Source organism: Dromiciops gliroides, chromosome 1, assembly GCF_019393635.1.
Source record: "Dromiciops gliroides isolate mDroGli1 chromosome 1, mDroGli1.pri, whole genome shotgun sequence".
In the NCBI taxonomy this organism is placed as follows: domain Eukaryota; kingdom Metazoa; phylum Chordata; class Mammalia; order Microbiotheria; family Microbiotheriidae; genus Dromiciops; species Dromiciops gliroides.
Window position 1 is genome coordinate 1,758,598 of NC_057861.1, and position 16,039 is coordinate 1,774,636.

General features: G+C 51.4%; 2 protein-coding genes across 5 annotated transcripts in view; both read left to right on the forward strand.

Annotated features, from left to right (window-relative positions):
* Window positions 1-14,865, forward strand: part of LOC122733881 (immunoglobulin lambda-1 light chain-like) — a 114,198-nt gene extending 99,333 nt beyond the window's left edge. Inside the window, exons 3-4 of the mRNA XM_043974602.1 lie at window positions 12,940-12,977; window positions 14,434-14,865. Coding sequence (XP_043830537.1) covers window positions 12,940-12,977; window positions 14,434-14,753 — 358 coding nt within the window. The 3' untranslated portion in view covers window positions 14,754-14,865. The remainder of the gene's footprint in view (window positions 1-12,939; window positions 12,978-14,433) is intronic.
* LOC122733853 (immunoglobulin lambda-1 light chain-like) overlaps window positions 1-16,039 on the forward strand; it is a 773,472-nt gene that overhangs the window by 752,820 nt on the left and 4,613 nt on the right. The gene's annotated exons all lie outside the window — the stretch shown is intronic.

A 16,039-nucleotide genomic window follows, 5' to 3' on the forward strand; every position in this document is an offset into this window, starting at 1 on the left:
TATGAATCTAACATTGCCTTCTGAGTGAGATCTAAACCCCTGGGGTAGGTAGGGGCCCCTAAGACTCGCAGAAGGCAGCAGGGAAGGCCATTCCAACAGAGACATCCCCGGGCATCAGTGAGGGAGAGGTTGGGACAAGCTAGGGCATTTCCTCAGAGACAGCTGAGGCTTTAGCCTCAAGTGGACCCCAGATTTTCATTGCTAGTCAGTACAGGATGTGGCTGTGAGTCTCTAGCAGCCTGACACAGCTGACAGGTGCTGTGTGGGGTGGAGAGCATCTGGTTGCCAAACCACAGGCCTGTGGTTCCCCTCCTTTGTCTCTGTCTAGGGATTTCCCAGGAGAAAATGTCCCTCGAGTGGCTCAGGGTAGCTACTGGCTCCTAGAAGGCAGAGGCCCCAGAGGGGTAGGACCTCGAACCCATGAGTCCAACTGAAACCCCAGATGGCAGGATCAAGGTTCTGGACTCTGGACCCTGGACCCTGGATCCTCACCCTGGAGTTTGAGATCTAGTTTAAAGGATCCGGACCCCTGGATTCTGGACTATGGATTTGGGGTTCTAGATTTTGGACTATGGGCTTTGAGTCCTCAACTCTAGAGCCATGGCCTAAGACCTGGAGTTGGCCAAGGATAGGACAGGGGTTAAACTCTGGTCTCTGTGCGTTGGAAATCTGAACTCTTCACAACTTGGCCTCTACCTGTTCTTTCCCTAGCCCTCGGTGCATGTTACTCCCATTCCTGGACTTTGTGATCCACCAAACTGTCCTTTCTCTGTTCTTTGCACATGCCACTCTAGAGTTTAAAGCTCTATGCTGGGTCTGGGCTCTTGTTTGCGGATCTAGGACCCTTCAGGGTCTGGGATGGATCTGAAGCTCCATGCTTTGGGAACTAGGTCCTGGGCTCTGAGTAATGGGTTCTGCTCTGTGTCCAACTCTTCCTCTTCAGCCCTGACATCTCTCCCTCAACCTCCAGAGAGAGCCCAGGAAAACACTCTGACCACACGAAAATTCCTTCTGCTGGAGTTCTTGGAGCCTCATTCCATTCCCTCAGGCAGCCCAGCCCACTTTTTACTAGTCCCCAAACTAGGCCCAAGCAAGCCTTCCTCAGGGATGCACTCTGACCTTCCCCCTCCCCTAGCCACCTGGCATGGTACAAAGCCCATGGGGGCTCATTGGGGACTCGGCACACAAAGGCCAGATGTCCATCTTGTCAGGGATATGGCTGAGATTTCTTATTCTAAGGAGACAGTATGGTAAAGGTGGTGGAATTCTGGGGGAAGGAAAAGGAAACAAGCATTTATTAAGTGCCTACTATGTTCCAGGCATTGTGCTAAGTGCTTTACAAATATTATCTCATTTATTAAATAGAATACTGGCACATCACTGAGTCTCAGTTGCCTCATCTGTAAAGTTGAACTACTAATAGCTCCTACCCCATGGGATGGTTCAAATGAGATAGTATATTGTACCTTGTAGATGTCTGAGTCAACTATTATCATCATTATCCTAGTCAGTCTTTGAGGAGTGTGGGGTGGGCCAGCAGGGTCTTCTCTGGTCTCTCCAAGATGCCAGTCCCTTGGCTCACTACAATGATTTACTGACTCTGAGAACTAAAGAGGATCTCATATAACTAGTTGAAACCCTGAACAACATCAACAAGCTATCTATGAGGTCCCCTGGTAAGTAGCTATAGCTTGGAGACTTCAAGGAACAGGGAACTCACCCACTCTCCAGGAAGCCCAGTTCACTTCGGATCGCTGAAAGTGTTTCAGGAGGTTTTTTCTCACACCCACCTCAGTGCTCAACATGGGAGGAAAGTCTTGTGCTCCCTCCCCCACCTAAAACACACACACACACACACACACACAACACACACATTCAGGCCTCTGGAAGCAAAGAGCCCTGAGAGGGGAAGAGAGGGGAGGAGCGTCCTTTCTCCAGAAATCAGTGGAGCAGTTAGTCACCTCCTAGGCAAGAGTTCAGTTACTCTGGAGAGCTCCTTAGCCTATCAATGTTTGGCCTGACTCCCAGTGGGCTCTACTCCAACTCTGGCATCTGTCTCTAGGGAACTCCCATTGGAAGCTCACTCAAGTGTCCCCTTCCTGCTTGATCCAACGGATCCAACACCCCCACAGGCTCCAGGTGTGTCCCCTCCACCCCAACCTGTGGGAGACGTGGAACCAGGAGGACACCCAGAGGAGGCGGTTGGGCCCAGACCCGACCACAGCAGAGCGTTGGGGACTTCTCCCCTGGGGTGGTGGTTGATGGTGACGGCAGCAAGCCCCCCAGCGCCCACTGGGCAAACATGATAAGGAAGCAGCTCCTTAGAACCCAATGTGGACAAGGCTCCTGGACAGAAGGAAGGCAGCCCAAGCCATATGAAGAGTGTCCAGAGAGAACAAGCAGGTCAACATCTCCAGAGAGCCTTCAGGAGACAGCACTTAGGGCTGGCCAAGGCAACTCCAGGCTCTGAGTGTGAATGCCCGATCCCAGTACGCAGCCATGGGTTCCTGCCAGGTCAGCCTTGAGGACTGGCCCCAGAACCCTGCTACTCCTGCTGCTCACTGCCCTCATCTGCCCTCTGTCTGTCCCCTGAGAAGGAGAGCTCAGAGCCAAGAGCTCCCAGGCTGGGGATCCCCAGGACCCCAAAACAGGATACAGCCCACAAAAGGCCAACCCTGAACTTGGCAGTAAGGGGCTCAGGTAAGAGGTACCAGGGGTGTATGAAAGTCTGACTTTGATCTGCTATGGGCAATAGGGAGAGGCATATGAGGACCTGGGTAAGAAACAGAGTATAATGGACAAAACCAAGGGAGGGTCTAAGACAGAAAGGACTCTGTGTGTGTGTGTGTGTGTGTGTTGTGTGTGTTGGTGTGTGTGTGTGTGTGTGTGTGTGTGTGTGTGGCTGTCAAGAGAGGTCAGGGACCCGGGACAGAGAAGATATGGTTGGGGAGAAATAGACATGGTGGGGGGAGGGAAGAGAGGGACAAAGACAATATTTTGTGTCGTGGAAAGACAGGAAAAAGGAGTTGGTGAAAACAGTTGGGGGGTTGGTAGAGGTGGGACAAAGAAGATACAGCATGAATGTGGGCGGGGGGGGGTGGGAAGGTTTCTGTACATTACAAGAGACAAGGAAAGAAAAAGAGTTGGGGAAAGAAGATGGAAGGAAAGGGGAGATAGAGAAGGAAGCAATAATAAGAAACTAGGCATGGGAGAGAGGGAATGGAAAAGAAGAGAGAGGAAAGAAAGAAGAGAGTAGGAGAGGCAGGGAGAAAGAAGGAGAGAGCCAGAGAGAGATGGAGAGAATAAAGAACAGCAAAAATGAGAAAAGCTGTGGAGTTGCTTGGGGAGAGGCATGGTGGCTTCTGCCTTTGTCAAACCCCATTTGGAGTATTGGGATCAGTTCTAAGCACTACAGTTGAAGAAGAAAATGGATAAACTAGAAATCAGGATGGGAATCAGGATGGGAATCAGGATGGGAAAGGGTGTATTAGCCAAAGCACTGGTCTTGGACTTCAAAGAGGAGGGTTTGAATTCCCACACATAGCAATGTTCAGTAATTGTGTAATTGTGGACAGGTGGCTTAATCTCCTCACCTGTAAAATGGGGATGTATACCCTGCTTATCTCACAGGACAGAGCTTTATAAACCTCAATGTACTATTTTTTTGCAGGGCAATGAGGGTTGAGTGACTTGCCCAGGGTCACACAGCTAGTAAGTGTCAAGTGTCTGAGGTCAGATTTGAACTCAGGTCCTCCTGAATCCAGGGCCAGTGCTTTATCCACTGAGCCACCTAGCTGCCCCTTCAAAGTACTATTTTTAAAAGTACTATAGGTGTTTTCATTATTGTTGCTGTTGTTATTTAAGAAGAGAAGGTGTTTCTTCTGGAGAAGAGGGGGTGGGGTACAGAGACGGGAGCAATGATTGCAATCTTTGAACAGCTGAAATGCCACTGTGAAGGAGAAAAACTAGACTTGTTCTGCATCTCCCCAGAGGGCAGGACTAGAAGCAATGGAGAGGAGATCTACAGATGTCACATGCCACTGAAACAACTCCCTAAGAATCAAAGCTGTTCAAAAGCAGAATGGAATCTCCCAGGAGGTTAGTGAGCTCCCCATCACTGGAAGTCTTTCAGCAGATAGTGGATGGACCACTTGTCAGGGATGATATATCTGTTATGTCTCCTTATCACATGTAAGCACCTTGAGATCAGGGGACAACTTCATATGGGGGGGGCGGGGATTGTCCCCAGTACTTGGCTCATAGAAGTGCTTAGAGATGTTTGTGATTCATTGAATTAGACAGAATATTTATTCAGGTTAGGTTGTTCTAAGTGGCTTCTGAGGTCCCTTATGACCGAGATTCCTGATTCTAAGAGAAAATAAAGAAAGAAGAACAGCTAACAATCCCTAGAATTTTTGTAGGGTTTTACAGTTTGCAAAACACTTTACATGTGATAGAAAGGAGAGGACATGAAAAAGATCAATCAAGGAGCCTTTATCGAGCCATCCATGGGGGTCACAAAGGCCAAAATGAAGCCCACTCCTGAGCCCAAGGAGTTTACATTGTATTGAAAGAAAACACATGCGCATGGGAGGGATGGGAGAGGAGAGATCACAGTTTGCTCAGACATTAATGCTAACGTATATGTAGTGCCAGGCACTGTGTTCAGTGCTTAAGATTATGATCTCATGTCACCTTCCCCACAACCCTGTGAGGTACGTGCTGTATAGATCTCCATTTCACAGTTGAGGAAACTGAGGCAAACAGAAGTGAAGTCACACAATTAGTAAGTGTCTGAGGCTGGATTTGAACTTGGGTCCTTCCTGACTCCAGGCCCAGAACACAAAGCAATGCACATGGGGCAGCTAGGTGGCGCAGTGGATAGAGCACCAGCCCTGGAGTCAGGAGGACCTGAGTTCAAATCGGCATCAGGACATTTAACACTTACCTAGCTGTGTGACCCTGGGCCAAGTCACTTAACCCCAATTGCCTCACCAAAAAAAAAAAAAAAAACAATGCACAGCAAATTCCTAATGCTACTCCAAATCCCTCCTGCCCCCTAATATCACTGAGGACTCTATTCAGGAAACCCCCCACTAATCCCTATGAAAGCCCTGAGCACCACTAACCCAGCAGATTCTGTTCCAGAGCTGAGGCAGATGTCAGAAGGGGATCAGTCATGGACTCAAGCTCCAGGACTCTTTTCCCTATTGTCCAGGCTCCTGGGACAGACTCCTCTGGCTCTGGGAAGAGCCTATCTCCCAGCAGGCCTAAGGTGCAGCTCAAGGTGAGGGCCCCCATTCATCTTCTCTGTTACTTCCGAGGCCTAATGAAGGTATCACAAAAGATCTCCATGCCTCTGTCCATGTGGAAAGGGGGCCAGGCTACACCCACCATAGATGATCAGAAGGGGCAGGTCTTGCTGTCAAAGCCATGTGTTTCTTCCTTCTCTGTGCCTCAGTTTCCCCCGTGTGAGAGGGTTGGCACTGGAAACAGCTAAAGTTACCTAATGTCTCTGTTTCCTCAACCTAGACAAAGAAGGGGACATAAATGACTCCAGGATGGGGCCCCAACCAGTTCTAAGGTGATGATGTCAAATAGTCATCAATTCAAGAGCACACACATTTCTTCATAAGAGCTCACCCTTAAATAGAGCACTGGAATTGGGAAAGCGCCAAACCCACCTTCTCTCATTTGAGTCGCCACAACAGTTACACTGGTAAATTATACATGTGTTGTTGTCTTCATTTGACAGAGGAGGACACTGAGGCTCACAGAGGTCACACAGCTATCAAGTGTCAGGGGTAAGATTAAAACCCAGGTCTTCTTAGCTCCAAGTGTGCTGTGTACAGTAAAGCAGTAGATAGAGTCAGCACCTGGAACCAGGAGGTCCTGAGTTCAAATTCAGGCTCAGGTACTTACTAATTGTGTGATTGTGGTCAAGTTACTTCACCCTCTTTTTGCCCCAGTTTCAGCATCCATAAAATGGGGATGATAGTAGCTCCTATTCTCCCAGGATTGTTGTGAAGATGAAATGGTACGGGGGTAGCTAGGTGGTGGTGCATGTATAGAGCACTGACCCTGGATTCAGGAGGACCGAGTTCCAATACAACCTCAGACACTTGACACTTACTAGCTGTGTGACCCTGGGCAAGTCCTTAACCCCTGTTGCCGCCAGAAAAAAAAAGGGAAAAAAAGATGAAATGGCCCAGCACATAGTAGGTGCTTAATAAATACTTACTAATGTTTAACACTAATGTCAGAAAGTCCAAGGACACCAAGACAGATACGGCATGGTCCCTGCTCTCAAGGAGCTTACAATCGAATAGAGGCTAAGGGTATGTTCGCGAGTAGCTATGAAGAAAGGGGAGAGATTGAGTTTGTTGAGAATGTCAGGTCCTGGGAAGGGCAGTAGAGCAAATAGGCTGGAACAGTAGGAGGGGGCCAGGAGAAACTCATCATTCTACAGCTATGATAGTATGTTGTTGATCTGTGATGCATTGCATGTGGTGAGCGATATATGTACTAAATGATGTGACACGAAAGAATGAAATTAGTCAAGAGACGATGGAAAAACTCTTAAGACTCTTGAGTAGGTGAATATCATGACCCAGGCATGCTCTAGGAAAATTGTCAAGTGATACGAGATGTCCCCAAAGCCCCTCCCAGCTCAGAGAATGTGAGCGTCTGTGTTCCTGAGATCTGAAAGGATAGAGCGTGGAAAAGGGTAGAGTCCTGTTCTGCTTGATCCCAGAGGGAAGACCCAAGATCAAGGGGGACAAGGTTGCAAAGGGGAAGGTAGCAGCTCCTAATGATGTGAGGTGTCCCAAAGAAGAATGGCTGCCTTGGCAACTAGTGGATCTCCCTGTCAGTGGGCAGGCTCCAAGCAGAGACTGGAGGACCATCTGTTGGGGATAATTGTTGGAGGGGAGCCTCTCACTGAGGTACGGGTTGGGCTGCATGGTTTTGGAGGTGTCCCTCAGTCGGCCCTGACTGAGATTTCAGGATTCCAAGGACTCTCTGAAGACTATGAGAGAAGCTGTGCAAAGGTAAAGAATGGAGACAGTGACCAGTGGTTGGGAGGCTCTTGCATGTTATCTTCACCAGAAAGGATTAGCTAATAGCTAAGTGCCTGATGACAAGAACACCTTGCCAGCTGTCAGAGAAAGGAGCCTGAGCAGGCCTGGGAAGGTTTTAGACACTTGATTCTGGGTCTTGAAGGACCAGTGCAACATGGATAAGCAGAAGAAAGAGTGGAAGAAATGCCCTAGACAGCGGTGCTTTTGAGACTCAGCCTGGTGGGTATAGGGAGGAAAATCTTCCAAAGAAGAATCTCAGCCAGCAGGCCCTATATCCAGTAGCCTGACTTCAGCCCTGGGGTAAGCACAGCCCTGGAGGCAGAGAGTGCAATGGGAAGCAAACCCTGTCTCCACCCCTAGGCTTCCCGCCTGCAACCCCTGTCACAACCAGCTCTTAGTCATGCCCTCCTGTCATACCTAGCAGGTTTCCAGACCAACCAGACCATAGCAGGCCAAGACGTACCTGCAGGGGGCCATGGTTTGAGCCCAACTCTGAATTCCACTGGTATGTCTTCGGCAGTGGGACACAAGTGACCGTCCTCAGTAAGTGGCCTCTGCCACTCCCTCTCCTTCCTATCTCTCTGGGTCCTTTGTGGGAAATAACCCTGTTTCTTCTGACTGGCTATCACCCACTTTACTTAGGGTCTCCCTTGTGCCAGGGGGCTAGGGGTGGGAGACCAATGTGGTCCCACCTACAACTGCCCATGGGGATGACTATGACCCAGAAAGTAAGGCACTCAGTCCTCAGGACACAATCTGAGAAAGGCATTGTCCCCAACTTGGAGACAAGGGAGAAGATTGGAGAGTAAGGCAGGGTAGAACCAGGCTTCCCAGCAGAGCAGTCAGAGAAGCAGCATTCCTTCCCCTTTCTAAACTGGGTCCCATTACATTAGGAGACCTCAGGAGACCTGGGGCTCACCCAGATTTGGGGACAGAGTGAGGCAAGCAGAGGCTTGGTCCCAAAGTCTTTGGCTTGTTGGGCAAGCACAGATAACATTCCAGCAGGATCTTCAGGGTCCTTATGAGCATCACAATGGAGAGATGCTAGGGTCTTGGCTGTTAGGCTGCTGGGGGGGGCCACCCCAAATGAGGAATTCCTGGAGGGACTTAAGCAGGAGGCAGTTACAGACTAGGAGCAGCAGCTCTCTGGGACCTCTGGTCTGAGGAAATGAAGGGGGTGATGGACAGAGCAGGGAGCCAAAGTCAGGCTTGGGAAGCATTGATCACAGATACCCCAAGGACTGAACAGTAGAGGCAGGGAAGAGGCAGTGGAAGAGAGGTTACTAGAGTCCTGGACTTGGAATTCAGAAGACTGAGGTTGGAATTCTGCCTTGGTACTTAATAATGGAGTGAATCTGGGCAAATTAATGAATCACTCCCGGCCTTAGTTACCTGATCTATAAAATAAGGTGATGGGAACTCAATGACTTAGAGTTGGGTTCTTCGTAGCTCTTAAATATCTGGTTCCCATGAAAAGAATGAGAGAGAATGCTAATTGGGTGGTTGGGGTAGACCCCAAGGCACAGCAGGCTCAGCAGAGGCTAGTACAAAAGTCCAGGAATTGAAGAGTGGAGAGATGGCAGAGGCTCTCTCTCGAGCTCATGCATGAGAAGAGTATGAGGAAAGGGTAAAGGATGGTCTTCCAGATAATTAAAGGATGATCTCACCAAATGGGGGAAGGGTCCAAATGAAGCAGCCTAGCTGTCCAACTGAGGGCTAGCCAGGGGGAGACTGGAGAGCGGGAGCCCCAGCTGGGCAGGGGTAGGACTCATAGAGAATAAAGAAAGATTCTTAGTGTTCAGAAAAGACTGTAGGTGACACAGGGAGGGAATCCGGGAATTAGGGTGTCATCTGTGCTTCCAACACCTTTAACTGACTTATTGTCTCCTTCCACAGAGGAGAAATGACTCACCAACATCAGACACCAGTGCAGTGGAAACCAGTCAGGGTCGAGAGAGGAAAAGAGGAACCAGGAAGAAGCAAGGGAAGGGGGTGCACATCTGAGAAGTCGCAGGTTCCCTGGCATCAGGAGAAGTTAGAAATGGAAAAACTACCAGCACAAACAGGAGCACTGAATGGGGTGGTCAATATGAATGTGAATGTGTCTCCACTCTGTGTAACACTGACTCCTTCCTCTATCTCTCGCCACACTCCCAGGTCAGCCCAAGGCAGCCCCCACCGTCCAATGTCTTTGCTCCATCCCAAGATGAGCTAGCCACTGGAGAGGCCACCATCGTGTGTGTCTGATCAGTGACTTCTACCCGGGTGCCGTGGAGGTGGCCTGGGACCAAGGATGGCTCCCCTGTGTCCCAGGGTGTGGAGACCAGCCGGCCCCTCCGCCAGAGTGACAACAAGTACTCAGCTAGCAGTTACCTCTCACTCACAGCTGACCAGTGGCAGGCAGCCAAGACCTACACCTGCAAAGGTCACCCATGATGGAAAGGTCATCCCAGAAGGAGGTGTCCTCAAGCCAGTGCACCTAGATGCCACATCCCTCCTGGACCCCCCCTCTATCCTGTAACGATTGGAATGACGCCACCTGCTGGAGACCTACTGTAGAAGAGTTTCCACCCATGAAGCGAAGGTCTTTGAGGGCAAGACCAGGAGTCTTTTCTTTGGCGTCAGGAAGTGACGCGGGCGAGTGGGAGGAGGAAAGAAGAGACTGGCGCTCTTTCCTGAGGACTCTGGTGGAGAGCGGAGCTAGAAATGTGCTCTCCCTTTAATAGATAGGAATCTAGGCCTTTTCTTCTCTCTTTACCAAACTCTTATTCTCCTTAATAAATGCTTAAAAGTCTAACTCTTGCTAAAGCTTATAATTGATTGGCGACCACTCATTAGATATTTTAGACAGACTAGCTAGAATTTTAGCCCTTAACAATCCCCACACATGGCTTCCCCAGCCCATCCTCCTCCCTCCTCTCTCTCCTGATTTCAATAAAGATCTTTCTTTTCTCATTCAACTGGCCTCTCATGTCTTCTGTGTCTCATCTCCCCTCCCCTTGACGGGCGATCACAATGTGGGGTCCCTGACAATGCCCATATCAAAAATTCCAGCTGAGGGCCAAGCCCCTGGTGGACTGGAAGCTGAAACTTCAGGTTCAGCCAACACATTGCCTTCTTCTCAGACTTTCCCTTCTGAGACCTGGAGAGAATCTGAAACAGCTTGTCTTCAAGGAATGGCTCCCTGTGATGGTGTAAGAGGAGGGATGGGAGAAATATAGGGTCAATGCATGAGCTCTAGACTTGGAGTCAGAAAAAACCTGAGATCAAATGCAGGCTCAGACACCACCCAGCTGTGGCTGACTTAAGTGAACGAGTTATTTGACCTCCTTCAGCCTCAGTTTCCTCACCTCTGTCTGACCTGAAGAGTCTGGCTTCTCCCCCTGTGTCTATACCCTCTCCTCTCTGCCAAACTCGATTATTCTCTCCAGATTAGGGGTTTCCAAGTTCCCAACAGTTCTTCCAAGGAAGCCATTTCTCCCTCGTCCAAACTTCCTCTTCCAGGCTTGATGCCTGGTTCTCCTATCATCAGTAACATCTCCACCCCAGGGCCCTGGGATGCCGACTGAATGAGCCACAGAGATGCCTTCATCTTCCTGCAGACACTGACCCATTGGGCAGAAAAGGAAAAGCCAGTAATGAGTCCCTGAGGGGCACAGGCTCAGACAAGGAAGGGGCCTAGCAGTGATTGGTCCAACATTAGAAAGAGAGGGAGGGATAAAGGGAGAAGAATAGGAAGAAGGGGGAAAGGACCATTGAGAGAACTGCAACCCCAGATGGGGGGATGGGCTCTCAGTTCTGAGTCAGGGGTGAAAAGCCTGTGTCCTGAGATCTCCTGACCTTCCCCGGGCTGGCACTGGGCCTGTGGCCACCAGAGGGAGACATAGGAATGAGTCTGGGGGATGAGTTGGGCCTGCAATGCCCCCATGGGGCTCTGGGCCTGGGGTCCTTGTCCTCTGCTCTGTGACCGGGTGAAGACTTCAGCTGGCGCTCCCTTCCTAGCCCCTCCCAGTGAGTTCAGGGCTGGTGGAGTACCTGCCCCCCAACAACCCACTTTCTACGGGACACTTCAGAATTTCTTTGGGTCCCAGAGTTTGAACCCCGTCCTCAGCTACTAAAAACATGCAGAACCATCAAACACCAAGCAATTGTTTGCACTCACCGTGTGCCAGGACAGTGCCATGTGCTGTGGGTGCTATGACAAAGGAGCATCTCTGTTCTCAAGGTGCTTCCCTTTGGCAGAGGAGACCACAGGCCCCTGAGTGTGAAAGCAGGACACAGAGATATGCCATGTAGGGGGAGCAGAGGGCCCTCTCAGCCATGGCAGGGGGGGCTGAGGAGAGACCCCAAGCAGAAGAGGAATCTGGGGTCTTGGCCCAAGAAGGGGCCTCCTGCACTCAGCCTTTCCCTCCACCTCACTCCATTCTCAGACCTTTGTCACTGTTTATTTAAAAAAAAGAAGGAGCCAACCAGACAAGACTTGGCCCTGATTCCTTGGGCATCCTTGGGACACATTCCTGGGGCAGGCTTCACACTGCTCAGGAGCCCACCCCCACCCACTCCCAGGACACTGGGTGCTGACTCTCCTTGCCTCTCTCCAGGAGATGTCAGGATGATGGATGACAGAGGAGGCAGGGGCTGGGCTAAGGAAATAGGACCCAGCAGGTGCACATGCTCATGAAGGGTGACCTCCCTTTCCACCAGGATTGTCCATGTCCCTTAGGACAATCTCAGCCAAGCACAACCAAGCCCTTGACTCTCTCACCAGTACATCAGATAGCCAGACCTCCCTGAGCAAATGTTCTCACTCCAGCCCCGGCGTCTGGGCTTTCAGTCACCCAAAAGGATCAGGACCTTCTCTCAGACACATCACAGTTCCCCAGGGCACACCAGGCTCGCAATGGGCACTGGCATCCAGCCAGCCATTTTCACAGCCCAGAGGCTATTGAAGAGGGAGAAGGGAAGGCCAGGCTTCTGGGAAGGACAGCAAGGACAGTGGGTTCCTGAACGTGCAAGTCAAGCTCACAACCTGCCAAAAATCACGTCACAAACACCTGGACAATCAGAAATCTCAGTCTGAACCTTGGGCAGTCACTTGCCAACTGCTTCCCAAACACTTCCCAAGACCCAATGGGCTCCCATCCATTAGGTCAACCCTGACCTCAATCTCTCCCTCCCCAGGACTATCTCTGCCCCAGCTCCCCAGTGCCCTCCCCCTCCACATATTCATTGGGGTGCTCTGCTCAATACAACCCTGGGAAACAATTCAGAGAGAATCAACCCCATTTCAGACGAGGAGCCTGAGGTTCAGGAGGGAACACACCTGGGGATGGTGTGACTCACCCCAGATCACAACAGGGATTCAGACTCACACCTTCTGCCCACCCTACCAAGTAAGTACCTGTGTGACTTTGACTCAGGCTTAGGTGCTTCCTCTCCAAAGTGGGAGGGAGGGGGAAGGCTCTACATCCCAACTTCCCCTCTATTGTTGGAAGATCAAAGAAGGTCATGAGAGGGAAGGGCAGTGGGGACACCCTGAGAAGCATCAGCCCTGACTTGGAATGGTCCCTCAGAGCTGGGCTAGGTGCCTAGTGATCATTCCAAGCCTGGATTCAGGGCAGAGCCAGCTCCCTGGTCATACATTGCCTCAGAACAGATCTCTTCCCTGAGAGGGGAGGAGGTAGCACAGAGGGGACCCTGCCCCTGCTCTCTGAAGGGAGGGGAGCATGGGAGGGCAGTTGCCCCTCTGGAGGCCCAAGGCTTCTGGGTCACGGTGCCTGGCTTCCCCTCTGCAGGTGGGGGTCCACAGTGTCTGGGCCAACTCACTGCAGGGGTTTATGCACAGGTCTGTGTCACTGTGTGCTGTGTTCGGCGGAGGGACCCAGCTGACCGTCCTTGGTGAGTCGCTCCTCTTCTGCTCTCCATTTTAGGGATGCTGGGGGCTTTGGGAAATTTTCTGGGCATTCCTTTTGGGTTCATGCTGGGAACTAACTGGGCTCACACAGCCCAGCTCAAATCAGAGATTCACAGTCTACTTACTGAAGTCTCCAAGTCTACTGGGGTCTCCAACCTCTGCCCTTCTGCCTCCTCTTCCCTCCCTCTTTCCCAGGGCTCTGACAGCCTTCTGCTCAGCTCCTTGCTACAGGGCCTTGGCTGCCCCATGGCTGTGACCATCTGCCCCTCAGCCTGCCTCTGGAGTTCTCTACCCTTTGGTTGTCCTGACCACCTTTGGGCAATGGAGGAAAGGGGTGGATCTAAAACTGAATTGGGAATAAGGGGAAAGTAGGCTGGGCACTAGCAGGACCTTCAGGGAAAGATGCCCTGCTGCCAGGCATTGGGGAGTCAGGGATGGCAACTGTGATTGGAGAGCTAAGAGACCTGTGTCAGAAGAGCCAACTTCTCCTCTGAGCCCGAGGCCAGGCCCTCCAGGGAACAGAGGGGAAGGCGAGCCATGGGGACCTGGGGGTGGACGGCCCCACAAGAGAGCAGAGATGGGGGGGCATGCACAAGAGTCAGCCTCTCAGCAGATGGCAGATGGCCCAGGACAGAGGAGCACAGGGAGGCCAGACAGAGGCTAGGGGACAGAGACACTGCCAAGACCCCAACTGCTGCCCACAACACACCAAGGGCCCAGCACAGACAGGCTCGGTCTCAGCACTGAGCACACATTGCCACAATTAGACCAGCCATGAAGGACGGGCACATCCCCAGCAAAAACCTGACACCTCGAGACAGAAGGAAGGCTCAGCATAGATGGGCAGAACGCCAGCACAGAAGGACCCCCAAAGAGACAGCGTCCCTAGGAGAGCAGCAGGCATGGGGGCTGGCAATCCCCCAGGAATTCTCAGCTGGACCCTCCAGCCTGGGCTTGAACAAGGTTTGAGGGGAGGGCTGGGGAGCCCTGGGCTCCAGGAGCACATGAGGTCAGGGCTGGAAAGGGAGTGCACACTTCAGACCTTGGAACCCCACACTGAGCAGATGAGGAAACCTATGCAGAGCAGGGAAGGAACTTGCCCAATTCTGTCCATGGAGTGAGGACCCAGGCCAGCAGCAGAGCCCTGCACTAGGGAGGGTCGGAGGGCATGGGATAGAATATTGGTGCAGACTCTTCCTATCTAGAAACTCACTTCCACTCTCTGGGACTCAGTTTCCTCATTGCTCAAAAGGGAAGGAATGGGCTCTGATGTCTCTTCTAGCTAGAGATCTCTGATAGTCTGATCCAGGGCATCCACTGACTGATCATGCTGGATGTGGACTGGACTCCCAGGTTTGGGGCACAAGGTTGTCCCTCAGCCTCTGACCTGTGCTCTTCTCTCCCTGCCTAACCTCTCCCTCTCTTTCACCCAACTCCCAGGTCAGCCCAAGGCAGCCCCCACCGTCAATATCTTTGCTCCATCCCAAGATGAGCTAGCCACCCCAAAGGCCACCATCGTGTGTCTCATCAGTGGCTTCTACCCGGGTGCCGTGGAGGTGGCCTGGACCAAGGATGGCTCCCCTGTGTCCCAGGGTGTGGAGACCAGCCGGCCCTCCCGCCAGAGTGACAACAAGTACTCAGCTAGCAGTTACCTCTCACTCACAGCTAACCAGTGGCAGGCAGCCAAGACCTTCACCTGCAAGGTCACCCACGATGGAAAGGTCATCCAGAAGGAGGTGTCCTCAAGCCAGTGCACCTAGATGCCACATCCCTCCTGGACCCCCCCCTCTATCCCCACACATGGGCTTCCCCAGCCCATCCTCCTCCTCCTCTCTCTCCTGATTTCAATAAAGATCTTTCTTTTCTCATTCACTGGCCTCTCTTGTCTTCTGTGTCTCATCTCCCCTCCCCTTGACGGGCGATCACAATGTGGGGTGCCTGACAATGCCCATATCAAAAGGCCAACTCAGGTCAAGACCCTGGTGGGCTGGAAGCTGGAAATTTAGGTCTAACCAACATGTTCACTGCTTCCCAGGGACTTTCTCTCCCTTCTGAGACCTGACGAGAACATGAAACTGCTTTTCTTCCAAGGGCTGGCTCCCAGAGGGAGGGAGTAAGATGGGGAACAATAGGGTCCAGGGATGGAGAGCTAGGCATGGAGTCAGGAAGACCTGAGGTCCTATTCCAGCCTTGGATACTTCCTTCCTGTGCCCACTTAAGTGAGCAAGCCTTTTCACCTACATCAGCCTCAGTTTCCTTACCTATAAAATGGGGAGAATGACAGCATCTGCCTCCCTGCATTGTTGTGAGTCTAAAATTAGTTAGTAACTGTAATGCACTTTACAGCAAAGTAAAACTTATAAACGTGTTTTATAAAAGCTAGCAATAATTATGATTAGTTTTTGTTGTTGTTAATAACACCTACCTCCCAGGGGTGTGGGGAAGATCAAATGATCTAGCATAAAAAGTGCTTTGCAAACCTTAAGGATCTACAGAAGGCTTAGCTGTGTGGGGGTGAGAATGAACTGGGGCCAGACTGGAGGCAGGGGGACCAGTGAGGGGGTGCTTGCCCTGACCCAGGCCTGGGATGGTGACCCAGACAGACAGGGTGCAAAAGTGTGAATGGAAAAAAAACAGGTGTAGGTGAGGGATGGTGTGAAGAGAGAAAGAACAAGATTGGGAGGGGGCTGAATAGGCAGAAGTGGCACTGAGGAGGAATGGAAGATGGAACCAAGCCTGTGGACCTGGCTGACTGGGAGCAGGGCTGCTCCCTTGGCAAAGGGCAGGACATCACCATGGCCACCTCCCTTGACCTTCCTCCAAACACTCTCCTCTATGACACTCCCCCCTTCTGGTTCCCAGATTTCCTTCCATGGCCAGGTCTTAGTCCTATGCAGCACTACCCCACACACCCTCCTACTGATCTGATTTCTTTTTGTTTGTTTGTTTGTTTTGGCGGGGCAATGGGGGTTAAGTGACTTGCCCAGGGTCACACAGCTAGTAAGTATCAAGTGTCTGAGGCCAGATTTGAACTCAGGTACTCCTG